The following is a 13,284-nucleotide window of genomic DNA, read 5'->3' as shown; positions in this document are numbered from 1 at the left end:
CTGACCTTCTTACGCCAGCTATCATGGCATTTTGGTGACTCAGACAGCATGCATAGAACCCCATACTAATAAATGCCATGCATATATGACAGAAAAGACTAGGACATTAGGAAATGTTAGGAAAGCTTTAAATCTAATATTGTAATGTACAAAATGTACAAATATTATAGAACTGTATAGATACACTATACAAAATACACTTCCTACACTGTGGAGTTCATTGTAGACCATTCTCAGGGGTTGCATGTGTCAACCTCTTGTATGATCTGTAAAGTGTCATAATGTGTCAAAAGGCCTATGAACATCAAACTGCTGCTAGTTGAGTCATTCAATGCCAGATGTTGAGTGCCTTGTTTGAATGACTGTGTGAAAAGCTTTGAAACAGGTTTTTGTAGTGCTTTTGAAATACTATTAGTAGCATCATAATGTGCAAGAGCTTTTAAACATGTTATCACACCTTTGAACCAATGGTTTAAACAGTTTTGTTAAGCCTAACTCTTAATATGTATACTTCTTCTACAAAGGACACATTGTTGCATATTTAAATGCACAATCACTGTTTATTTAAATTAATTTAAATGTAACATATAAAAATATAAAAAATATAAAAAAATATAAAAACAAAAGACGTGGGGCGTGCAAAAGTTATGGCGCATTTTATGTTTTATTTTTTTCCCAATATCTTAAACTCAGCAAATAAATAGGAATTGTGCAATATACACTACATAAAAATGTCATAATTAAATTTGTTTCCTGTAGAGAATTGCAATTTCCCCAACTAATAGATGAGTTGTGATTATTTAAAAAAATTAAGGTCCAACTGTTATTTTTCCCAAGAAGACCAGAATATGCACTTTTTCTGGCTTGAGGCTTAAACACACCCAATAAACCTGAAAATTAGCTGCTGATTTGAATCAGGTGTTTGAGTAAGCCCTCCAGAACTGCAGTTCATCAGCCCTGATTTACAGGAAAGCAAACATTCACAAAACAAACCCTATACCTTCAACAAGACCTGAACAACTGAACCTTATTTTTTGTAACCTCAAGTATATTTTAATTTCTCTCCATCACACAACAGACAGCACTGGTTAGAAAAACAGTAGCACATGCATGCTTACATTTGCTATCATATTGCAGAATGTCAAAGGAAATCTGGATGCATATTGTAAGTGGTGGATAAAAACTAGTTACGTTTACTCAGTTATATGAACCTAAATACACATTTAATGGATTTGTACTTTATTTTCTAACAATAATACTTTCACTGTATAAGTATATTTGTGAGAAAATGAATCTTCTTTTCACTCACATTTATTTTAGTCATTTGTGTATGTTCATCTATACTGTTTTGTGACTGGTCACACCTCTGACTTCTGAGGTTTATCATTTTATTTTGGACAAAGGGTACATCAGTAAGGAAAGAAGAGCATCTAAGAGCCTTCAGTTCCCAGGCGAATCAAAGCTTGATGTACTACCATTATATTTCACTGCAGTTCTGTAAGTTACTCAGTACTTACTCAGTATGTTTTTTGAGCTGTACTTTTATCTTTCTACTAAAGTTGGAAAGGTACTTTTACTTTATTATTTCTTTCACCAAAGTAACAGTACTTTTACTTGAGTCTGAGTTTGCCGTTGCCTTCTAAAGAAAAAAGTATCTTCAAAATAGTAACTTTACAAGATGAGGCCGAAACACACTTACACTTCCAATGTAAATTAATGTAAAGAGATTTTATTTCAATTGATTTTTGAGCATTTATATTGGTCATTTCATCATGATTGATGAAATAGCACAATTTAGATATAACATATTATGACTGCCAATTTGACAGCCTTTCTGGCATGTATCAATCACACAAACTGAGGTGCAATTTACTATAATTTTTCACTAGACTGTATGGTATTCTTGCCCACATTCTGTAAAGCTTGTTCAACCAACAACCCCTAACTCTAACCCTACCAGGGTTAACATAGTGAACTAAAATGACCAACTAACAGTGAAAAAATGTGCTCATTAACTGTAATAAAATACAATAGTTTTCAAAACATGAAAACTAAATACAAACTATAATGTTCACTAGAAAACAACTAACTAAACTACAAACCAAAATGAAACAGAATTAAAATGTAACTCTATTTAAAAAAACTCTATTTTCATTTAAAAATGAAACAGATTTAAAACTTAATTTTTTGTCCAGTTGAATGAGAGCTCAGAAGTGGATCTCTTCTGTCTTTTAAGGAAAGCTGGAGATGAGCTGAGCTCAGTCTACAGTTGTGCTAATTTCATTCTGCCCTTATCCAATACCTACTATTACGCCAACCATTATAACGCTAAAAACTAAAACTGGAAAAAAATGGGTAGAACCATTAGTTTTTAGAAAGTAAATAATAAACAATTAAATGTGCATTAAAGTCTAACTGCAACTAAACTGAAATCAGAAAATCAAAATATAAAACTAAACAAAAATATTAACTAATGAAAATTTCTAAACTACAGTAACCCTGAACCCTACACAAGAATATGATTGTGGACGAAACACAGACGGACCGATTCAGGGTCTTCTAGCACTAGAAAACAGAACAAAACAGTGCTATTTTCAGTTTTTGTTCAAAAACCTCAGATATTAATCAAACTTATTCATTTGGTTGGTTACATTTTGCCAAATTGGTCTCCAGTGTTGAGCTTTGTAACATTAGCTTCCAGCTTAAGCATGTTTCTACCTTCCCCTGAAGAGGTCTCATTTTGGAGATATGAGGTTTTGTCTTAACTGTGACCATATGTCACATCCTTGATTCCCTAGTCTGTATCAACAGTGAAAGGGAACCTAAGCCACCTTACCCAGTGAATGAATAGCCCTCATGGACTCTCACATGTGGGATGAAACTCAGGACTGCACCTGTAAAAGGACAATAACAATAGACTGTAGCACTTAAGATTTAAGAGGAAACTGAACTCATTTTAAAATTCAGATGCAACCATCTATTGAGTAACAAGTGTTCACCTTATGCAGTTTAATAATGGAAGGCATAATTGGTTTGTGACCCATTACCTTCCAAGGGCTCTCTCTCCTCAGAGAAGGGGATCTGAACGTTCTTGGCTTTGGCAGGAGCTACCACGCCTGAGACAGTGTGCTGAATTGTTTGCCGAAAGCGACAGCAGAACACTTGCACCTCCAAGACCTATATTGGTTCTTTTTTTCCCTTTCTTGGCATGACAAGGCTGCATAATTAGATTCTGGCAGTGTGACTGACAGCATTTGTGTGCTCTCCTCCACCTCTACAGTGTGAAAGCCATTCAAGATTCAGGACCTTGGACAGTTCCCGTCTATCGGCATCCATTTCAGCATGGCGTAAAGTTAAGATAAAAATGGAATGTTTTTGAGCGGCTCAGCGTCGCTAAGACAGAACAAAACAGGGTGGCTAATCTCAAACAGGTTGCCATGTTTGAGTGGCACACTGCGTGTTGATCTAGAGGGACGCAGGCAGAAGGAGGGGGTGAAGCTATGAGCAATGCCGGCGCCTGGTTATGGCAGACTCTGTCACTCCAATCTGTTACCACTGGGCCTGTGGCCAGCACTGGGCTGGCCTCTTTATGGAGTCACTGCCCTCTGACTTCTCTTCTGAACTGTACCGGAGTACTGATGGAAATGCTGAGCAGGAGAGGGTCAGGTGTTCTTATTCGCTTGCTGAAGGACTGGTTCACTGGAAAATCAAACCTATACATATTCAATTGGCCAAGATATGTCTGCTATACAGAGTTTGGTTCTTTGCTTTTACATCCTCTGACGAGAACACACTGCTGCACAATTACTGTTCTGAATTTAACATATTGAGAATAAAAGTTGAACATAAAGTCTGGCCTTTGCAAAAGTTATGGCACAGTCTATATTTTACGTTGCCCCCCCCCCCCTTATATTAAAAAATTAAATATAAAACAAAAATAGTAATTGTGCACCACAACTTTCTGACAATTTTTGTTCCCTGTAGAGGATGTGCTAACTTATTTTCACTTGGGAAATCAACAAAAACATCGACCAGGGGTGTTAACGTTTATACACAAAAAAAAGTTATGAGTAAATAGAGGTGGGTGATGCCATGATTGTTTTTAAAAATCATCCTCATGATAAATTTGTCACTGAGATAAACAATATACTTTATTATAAACAATATACTTTTCTGGGCATATAGTGACGATGACCTACTTTCACTACAAAGAGAGCATTGTTAGTCGGTTTGTAGTGCAGTGTGTGAAATGCTGGATAAAAAAGGCTGACAGAAACTCTTAATGGTTTTAGTGTTGTTCTCAATAGGGACGTTAATATTACAACACGTTATAATTACACATGAACTTAAATAACGGCTGGCGTGGAGCAGATTGCGTAGTACTGCTGAAAACACTGCTGATCACTACCGTTATGATAGACATTCAGACGTTCAAGGGATCACAAAACCGCAAGACAGAAGTCTACAAATCACCAGAAGCTACAGATTTACGCATATTTATTAATGCCAACATTGGGTAAATTTGTAGAAACGATACTGATGTATTTTCCCCACTGAGTCGTAAGTGCCGATGAAAGGCATTTTGCAGACATGTTGGCCAATCAACGCTAAGTGGGCGTTCCTGTTTTATGGCAACGCCTTTCATTGCAGTTCAACTCTATCGCCAATGGAGAAAAGGCGGCTTGCGGGCCCTGCAGGTGCAGCAGCCGGAACAAGCCGAACAAACGCTACGGTGTAACTGTTTTTGTCAGACTTTACCGGTGAATTCAAATCTGTTTTTGAATCGGTAGTTTGGCTTTCGGTTTCTCCCCATTCAAACACATAAGAACCGGCTGGTGTTACATGACTGGAAATAACGTTAAATGCCCGGCGACGCTGCAAAGCCACCTCGAGTAAACAACCTTTCCTTTAAGGGCTCCGTAAATCCTCTCTGCTCAAAGAGACAAACACCACAGCAGCGGCATCTCACTAGCACACACATGTCTGCAGATAAAGTTGTGTGTTTATGAAGTAAACGGCTGAAAAGATGGTAAACAGACTCCGGGTGAGCGAGCGGTTTGTTTGTTTGGGTAACGAGGTTCAGTGTTGTGTAACTAGCTTAGCTACGCTAGCTCAGTTCAATGGCGTTACCAGGCTAAAAAGTTCACTCCGACAATATTCACTTAAGCTTTAGGGGTAACTGTCAAGGATTCACTACAAACTGCAACGTACAAATTATCAGAATATCTTAAACGATTCATCAGTGGTATGTAATTTAGTTAAAATTACAGCTGGAGAGGAAACTAACCGTTACTACAAATAACTTCCCGTTTCAGCTGTTTTAATGTTTAGCTTGTAAATATTTAATGTTTGACTGCTTTCCTTTTTGCCTTTTGGAGCTGTTTCATGTATTCAAAAGAGAGTTTTCTCTAGTGATGGAGTCGATTCCGAATCGAATCTCGATCTCCATCGGGTTGTGTGAGTCGGGGTCGACTCCTGCCCAACGACTCTGAGTCGAACGCTTGGAGTCGACTCTTCGGCTTCGTGTGTTTTTTATCGTGATTGGCTTGAGGGCAGTGTTGACGGGGCGCGTTTAAAGCAGGAGAGAGTCTCACTTTGAGCAGTAGTTTGTTTAATTCGCAGTTTTAAGCAGTGCCAGTGAGCTCAAACTCAAAATGCTCACGGAGACGTTTTCGTCCCTCCTGCGCCCCGACTCATTTTCTTCATGGTTTGGGGCGCAGTATCATAATTAGAAACGGAACGAAAACTTAAAATAACGTTTTTCACCGAACACTGTGGAAAAACTAATGAAGCTTACGTTGGCTTTTTGGCAGCTTCTTATTAAATTTTCTGCTCTACCTTAAATGTCCTTGCAGTTGCATCATGGCTGTTAAGGTAACTGCTGCACTATTTAAGGTGGACCAGTGCTCTAAAAATGGTCATACCCGTCGAGTGGTCCTACTGAGCATGCGCATATAAGTACTACAGCGTAGTATCTTAACGTTTTAAACGGTTTGTTGTATTTTTAATGTTAATTCGGTACAGACTTAGTACGTCTTAATATTATTACTTACTGCCTGATAAGGAGATTTGGGCAATTAAAATATCCTAATCATTCTTTTTATGCAGGTGACGTTTTATGATGAGATGATTCAGGCGTCAGATTATCCTACCTATAGATTTCAGTGCTGGTAGCATTTTCTGGTGATTTATGCCATCAAAATATCCTACCTACGGCTTTATGTAGAGTGCTACCTAAAAATAAGTGGTACGGTAGGACATTTCAACAAGGTAACACAATTCGTCAGAACATCGGATCAGAATTCTGAGTTCAACAATGATTTTCTCAGTAAATCATTCCAAAAACCCTGGATTTTCATCGTATCACTATAATCGGTAGCTACTCAAAAACTGGGTAAATGTTAAATTGGTTTATTATCTGTTGTTCCTTTGTCACCAGTTCTGGTGCTGTCCTGGTTAAGATTAGGTGGAGTCGAAGAGTCGACTAGCTCCATCGATTCCAGCGGCAGAAATCAAGAGTCTGATTCGACTCCAGAAAAAGCTTGAAGTCCGTGGTGTTTTATGCTGGTCAACCAGCAGGTTAACTACATCTAAATGACAACACTTGCTCATTTTGCAGCTTCCTGTACTGTTGACCAGAGAAGCAGTATTCTAAACACATGCTGGTGGTGTTGGTGACCAGGTATCTTACAAATTTCTCAGTAAGCCAAATAACATAAGACCAAAGATGAGGACTGTCCAATAGGAATGTCCCTCATCTCTTTCCCTATTGGACAGGCTTGACTTTGGGCTTAAATTATCTGGCTAAACTGAGAAATCCTGTTTTGTGAACTGTCTTGTTTATGCTGAGCTAGAAGAAAACATTGACAACTAGACACGTATTGGCTGATTGACTGAGTTTGGGGTGTGGGGTAAGTCATGTAAATGGGGTTTTTCAGTGAAGCGTTTTTGATGGCAATAGATTAAGGTTCTGTATCATTTTGTGGCTGTGAAATGTCCAAACAAGGACTCGAAGCCATTTTTCTTTGAGGGGGGGGGTGGTGTTTTTGTAATTGCCTTGTACCTCAGAGGTCTTGAAGGCCCAAAGTCTCTCATGTTTTAAATGTTTGTAAGGTCAATAGGAGTTTTACATTAATTTAGTAACGAGCATCAGCGTTTTAGTGTGACATTGCTTTGGCTGTCTTTGCTGACAATAACTTGCACCATTCCTATTTCTAACCACTATACATGATTATAAAACAGCATCTGCCAATTTTGTAAAAGCATCACATCATTTTAACAACTGCCACTGGTTTACAGCTGTGTACCTGTCTTTGTCTGTCCTTAGAACTGCTGCAGCATGCCGTGATTTAGGTGCCTATGTAAATGCCTGTGCATTTAATTCCAGCTGAGGGTGTATTGATGGAGAAATGAATGGGTGTGATGTAAAATGGAAGGCTATTGATTTTTACCTCTGCTTGGAGGCATTTCTGTTGTGAGGCGCCAGGGTGAGTGATGGCACTTAGTGGACCAGGTCAGGTGATGTGTATTGGTCACTGGTCTGACTGGAGTATGTGCTGGATGTTTGTGTAGAAAGGATGAGGCAATATGTGACTGCAGACTGGAAAGTAGGGAACGTCACTTTGCATAAGCATGAGTTTGTGTTTAATATTCATGTGTAAACATTATGTAAACATTTCCCAGACCTATAAACCAAATATTAGGCTATTTTTAATGATCAAAAACTAAGCATTGTGGGTTAGTACAAGGCTTAATCCATGCTCATGAAACCATCTATAACAACTTCCATTGCTGTAAGTCTGTATGTAGATAAAGGTATTGTAGTAGTAAGTTGGTGGAAAGTGTATGCGTTCAGTTCCCATGGTGCTGAGCATGCCTGCAAGCTTCATTTGTTATGTACAGAAATCTCAATCTTGCATTGTACCCAGCATTAATTCTGGGCTGCATAATCTGCCAGGACCCCTTTTAAACTGCAGTCTGTATCTGCTGGGCAGCTTTTATTAGCTCGTATCATGGAGAAATAATGCTTCATTTAAGTGTAATGATAACTACATAAATTTCGTGCTTGAATGCACAGCTACAAACTTGTCGTTAAATTTTGATGAATTGTTGGTTCATAAAAGCTTTGTGTTTAATGAGTGGGCTGCTCAGGGTGGGGACTAATATTTAATACCAGCACACTCAGTGAATTAAATCTAGCTTGGCTGTTGTATATAGTGGATGTGTCCTCTCAGACTGACTTGGCTTTACTTGGAATAGAATTTCATGCATTTTTATGACACCCCATTTGTGAACGAGAGAATACGTCCTGTTATTTTGATTATTTTTAAAAGCAGCTTTTCAGAAGTACAAAGGTCTAATCACAGTCAGTGTGAAAGTAAAAGTGCTGTAAAGGCAAAATGTATAATATGCAGTTTGGTTTGAGTTTTTGCTTCACATGTCTTAAATAATGTCACTTATCCTGTACATTGTCACATTATTCATCACTGAAGATTGGCAATATCTTATTATATAATATATATCTTTAGTTGGCCTTGAAGGTTCTTGTATCAAACTACATTTAATTACTGAACATGAATCCGTTAACAAATTGAGCCTGGAGGCTTGTCAGATAGACGTGCATTGGACATGATACAAGAATATGTTTTTATATTTTTCCAACATTTTCTGTAATGGGCTTGCAGTAATGGACAATGCACTGAGGACTGGACTTAGTAAACACACAAGTTTAGAAAATCTTGTAAATGAGTGACATGAACATGAGGAATACCACCTATTAATACATATGAATTAGAATAAATCTGTAATTGGATCAACAGTGACCAACGAAGTACATTGCAGAAGTAAGAAAAGTAATTTAGATGAAATAAAAATCCTAGAAATAAATATAGTTTAGTGGTAGTTTGAAACAGTAGCCTCAATAGCTGCATAGTTAACATGTCCAACTTGAAGGCTTTTCAGACATGGGCAACAGTAACCGGCAAGTCTGGGCTTATCAAGGGGTCAATTGTTTCCATGTTCCAGTGAATCTACTTTTTTTTGATGCATCATCAGATCTCCCTCCGTTTGTTCTGCATATAATAATTACTAATAGTAGTTTCAGCACCATACAGTGGACACAGTGTAAAATTGTTTTCCTCATTTTGTTTGCCTGGCTGTCATCATGCAACAGGTTATGATAACTTAATAATAAAAGAAACTGTAAAGATGAGAATTTACACCCAGAGAAAACATCCAGTCCCAGAGCTTGTCAGGCTTATTGATGAGATTGACAAGTAACTTATGCATTCATAAGTATAATTTCTTCTGGATCTTATATAATTTCTTATAGATCTGATACAATCCATCCAGAAACATTTTTTTTGTTCTGTCCTATTTTGTCTTTCAGCATCCAATGGTGCCATGGCTATGGTCTCAGAGAGAGTGGGGTGTGCTGCTGTTCATGCTGGGTCCCCTTTCCTGATCACCATCCCTCTCCTATGGATCCTTCACTTCGAGTTAGTGGATACCCAAGGACAAGGTAAGTGCTTGGGCTTTTCTTTATACCACATGGCTCTGTGTGGTTTGTCTGGTCAGTCATTGTGTATCGCTGTTTCTGAACACTGGCTGCTATGTGCTGTAACTGAACCAACAGTTTTTGCTGGTGGCTTGGCTGTATCTACTGATGTTGTTCTTCAGTTGTGATTTTTTTTTTTTTTTCTTTTGTTTTATTCTCCAACCTCTATTTATTAGGACACACAGTCTTAATGTGCTGGTGTTGTTGGTGACCAGACTGTGCTGGTGGTTTTGGTGACCAAGCTCTTTCAGTCATCATTGCTCACTAACACCAAACACTGAGTGACATTTCATGCACAGTGGGTAGGTCAAATTGACAAATAACCCAACTACGCTAATGATTATTAAAAGGTTGTAATTGCCATTTGCAATTGTGTTTAATGTTCCTTTAAGAACTGTGTGGAGCCAGATAGGATTTTTTTGTTGGTTTGTTAATTTCTTTTTCTCAACTGAGAGTTTTGTCAAGAAGCGGCCTCTTGATTCTTTCTGCTACACTCTTTAATGCTAGCTTTACCTATCCCGTGGCTCTTCCCCTTCTTTTTATTTTACTTTTCATCAGCTGGTGGGTCTCCAGAAATAGGCTGTTTGTCCCCAAACTGCAAACACAGTTTTACTGAGTGTAATCATTTTCACACTGCAATGACTGTAGTTACTTTGCTTTGGTCTTGGAGAAGCAGAACAGAATAAAACAGTCAGATCAAAGCAAGCTGTGACAGTTAGTAAGGCTTTTTTAGGGTTGTTTAGGGTTTTTAGGGTTGTGCTACAGTTTGTAAATGCTATGAACAGTTGTAATCACATCATTTGTGATCAGAGACTTGAATACTATGACTTTGAATCTATAATAGGCACAGTTTATATGACACAGAGACATATGAGACAAAGTTGAAGCTCTGCTTGAAGTGGGAACTTGGACACATAAAGACAAGCTCAGTCTTAAAGCAGTGCATTCAGTAAAGAAAAGACTAGATTACAGTTTTTCCCTGAAATGCAGAACTTCAGGGTAAAAGGAAAACATTTTTTGCTGTCTGACTGTAATATTTTTCACACTGCTGTAGTGTAGTGGTAGGCTCTGGGTTTCGGTCCAGTTTTAATTGGCATCTCCCAGGGAGACAAGGCCACATTGCCCTCTGCTGTCAGCCCCTGTGCTCAATCCCTCCTCCCCCTGCGGCCAAGCTTATTTATAGCATAGCCAGGAACATGAACACCAAGCCATTCACTCAGTCGATTTGAGAAGAAAACAATCTAAGAAGTTTCTTCCTTCATTGCCAAGTCTTTGGGAATTGGAAAGGAAGGCATGCCGAAGGTTAATGCTCTGCTTGTTGTAGCTGGGTGCATACAGGGGAATGGAGCAAAGCTTTGACATTCAGCCCTCATACAAGCAGGCCTGATTAATGGGACTCAACTGTGGTACATGCCAAACGGAGATCTACCAGAGAGTGAAGGGGATGGGGCCAAGATGATGGTGTGAGCAAACACAAACATCTCCGATATGCACTGATGCTGAACAGAAAAGTGATGCTTATTAAAAAGTTTATATTTCACAGATCTGGGGCACAATACTTGGCCATAATCTGAGAAAGGGAAAATTTTATTAGATGACTAATTTTATGCTCATTTGCTATCTAAATAGATTGACATACTGCATGTCGGTGGTTTTTGGTGAAGTTGAATACAATACAGCTCTGCTGACAGCACATACAGTACAGTTATCCCTAATCTACCATCAGGAAAGTGAACTTAAATTGATAAGCCCTTGATATTTCACCTCATGCTCTGCCTTTTCCTCTGTTTTGGCTCCCTCAAGCAAAGATTGATGACTGATACTAGCCCAGGGTGACAGGAGACAAGCCCATAAAGTCTCTGCTGTGCTACTTCTGAAGTTCGCCTTTCACAAGGGCAGTAAATTTCACTGGAATGGGTCAGAGGAGAAATGGACAGTTTGGGATTAGAAGAAAAAGCAAGATGTTATAGGGTGGGCAATATGGCAAAAATAAAATATCACAATACATGACATGAATCGCAATTAGTTGAAACAAACTTGTACTGACAATATCCATGATATTGATACACCTCAGAAAGGTCTATTATGTTGTATTGTGATATCATGATATGATGGTATATTGTCATATTGCTCACCCCTGCTGTGTTACTAAGTACGTTAATATTAAGTAAACCAGTTTGCATGGGTACTGTAATGATGCAACTTGTTACCAGGTTCCTGTCACCTTTCAAAATGTCAGGAATCGTTTGGCAGGCTTCTTGAGTGTGCTGTCTCTTTTGGAGTCGTTGTTCAGGTTTGTTTTTTCCTGTCTTGTTAAGCCATGGCTGGATTCCTCTGCCCACTGTGGCTGCATACTAACTGCATTACTGACCATCAGTCTTCATTCCTGGCCTGACTGGCTCCTGCGTGGCTTCGGGTTGGGTTGCACCTCTGTATGTTAGAAGAGGGATGGGTAGAGCACTCGGTCGGTGTGTGTTTTTCCAATGTAAGGGTGAACTAAGTACTTGTGTTTGGAGCCTGAAAATTAGAGCTCCTTTGTCCACTAAATATGATGACATGAGGTATAAATAGAACCTCTGTTACTATTCTACAAAGACCATTCAAAATGTCATGAATTGACCTTTCCAGGCTCTACCCACAAATGCATTTTTTCGTTGTAGCTGTCGGTAGATTGGACGAGCTTTACAGAATGTTTACAGTTGCCATTCAACATAATGAAGAACTGCAGTACACTTGAGCCCAGTCCAATTTCTTGTAGTGCTACTCGTGTAACACTGAGCTCCACTGAATGAATTTGTGAGATTTATAGATTAATGCAATGAATAGATAGCACAGAACTTTGCACTTTAGCTTTAGATTTCAAAAGGAAAATAACAAGTTAAGTTATTGTAGTATAAAATAGTGTTTGTACTCTCATTGAGCAGGGGAGTTGGGGTTAGGGTAGCTTCCTGGTGGGACAAATCAAACATTTTCACTGGCTAGTTTTGGTCTGTGTACCACACTTAACAAAAATGATTATTTCGATCAGTGTGGAAGTAGCATCATGTGGCACTTGGCTTTGTTATTCATATTCCAGATGCTTAGTTATAACCTGCAGGCTTCTTCTCTTATTGCTAAAGGAAACACTATTTTAGCCTTATGGGCTGACACTCTGACAATGGAAGCATCCAGAAGCTGAAATAATTAAACAAATTACTATGCCAATTAAGCATCCTTTGAAGTCTAAATTGGAGTGGGCCCCTATAGTAACCAAGAGTAACCCCCACAGCTTTTCGCTCACTTCACTTTAATCCATTTCAAAACATCATCACAACCAATTGCTCAAGCATTCTGCTGAAGAAATACTGCAGAGACCATTACAGTTAAAAACCTATAGCAATTTTCATGCAGCACCATTTGGTTTGCATATCTTATTTTGGGGGGGAAAATAGTCTGCTATCTATTTATTTATTTATTGGGTGTATATACCAATTGTTGTTATGAGTTGTGAATGTTTTGGTTTCATTGATTTATGTGGGTGCTTTATTGAGGACATTGATGTGGATTGTTCATAATCCACATCAATGTTCTACCTGCACGGCCATCTGAGTCTATGTGTGTAATGCTGCATAGCTTGTGATTTATCTTGGCGCTGTGTGATCAGCCTACCCTGCTACACTGCAAACAGCTGTCCTGCCAGATGCACTCTCTCCCCAGGTCCCAGACTAACATGCACTCACTCTTACTAT

General features: G+C 38.7%; 1 protein-coding gene across 1 annotated transcript in view; it reads left to right on the top strand.

The window, feature by feature from the left end:
- Window positions 1–13,284, top strand: part of robo2 (roundabout, axon guidance receptor, homolog 2 (Drosophila)) — a 608,847-nt gene that overhangs the window by 1,443 nt on the left and 594,120 nt on the right. Inside the window, exon 2 of the mRNA XM_037546536.1 lies at window positions 9,389–9,520. Within this exon, the coding sequence (XP_037402433.1) occupies window positions 9,403–9,520 (118 nt within the window). The 5' untranslated portion in view covers window positions 9,389–9,402. The remainder of the gene's footprint in view (window positions 1–9,388; window positions 9,521–13,284) is intronic.

Source organism: Pygocentrus nattereri, chromosome 17 (genome assembly GCF_015220715.1).
Source record: "Pygocentrus nattereri isolate fPygNat1 chromosome 17, fPygNat1.pri, whole genome shotgun sequence".
Lineage (NCBI taxonomy): Eukaryota > Metazoa > Chordata > Actinopteri > Characiformes > Serrasalmidae > Pygocentrus > Pygocentrus nattereri.
The sequence above is the reverse complement of the archived record's forward strand: the minus strand, read 5'-3'. Positions and strand labels throughout refer to the sequence as shown.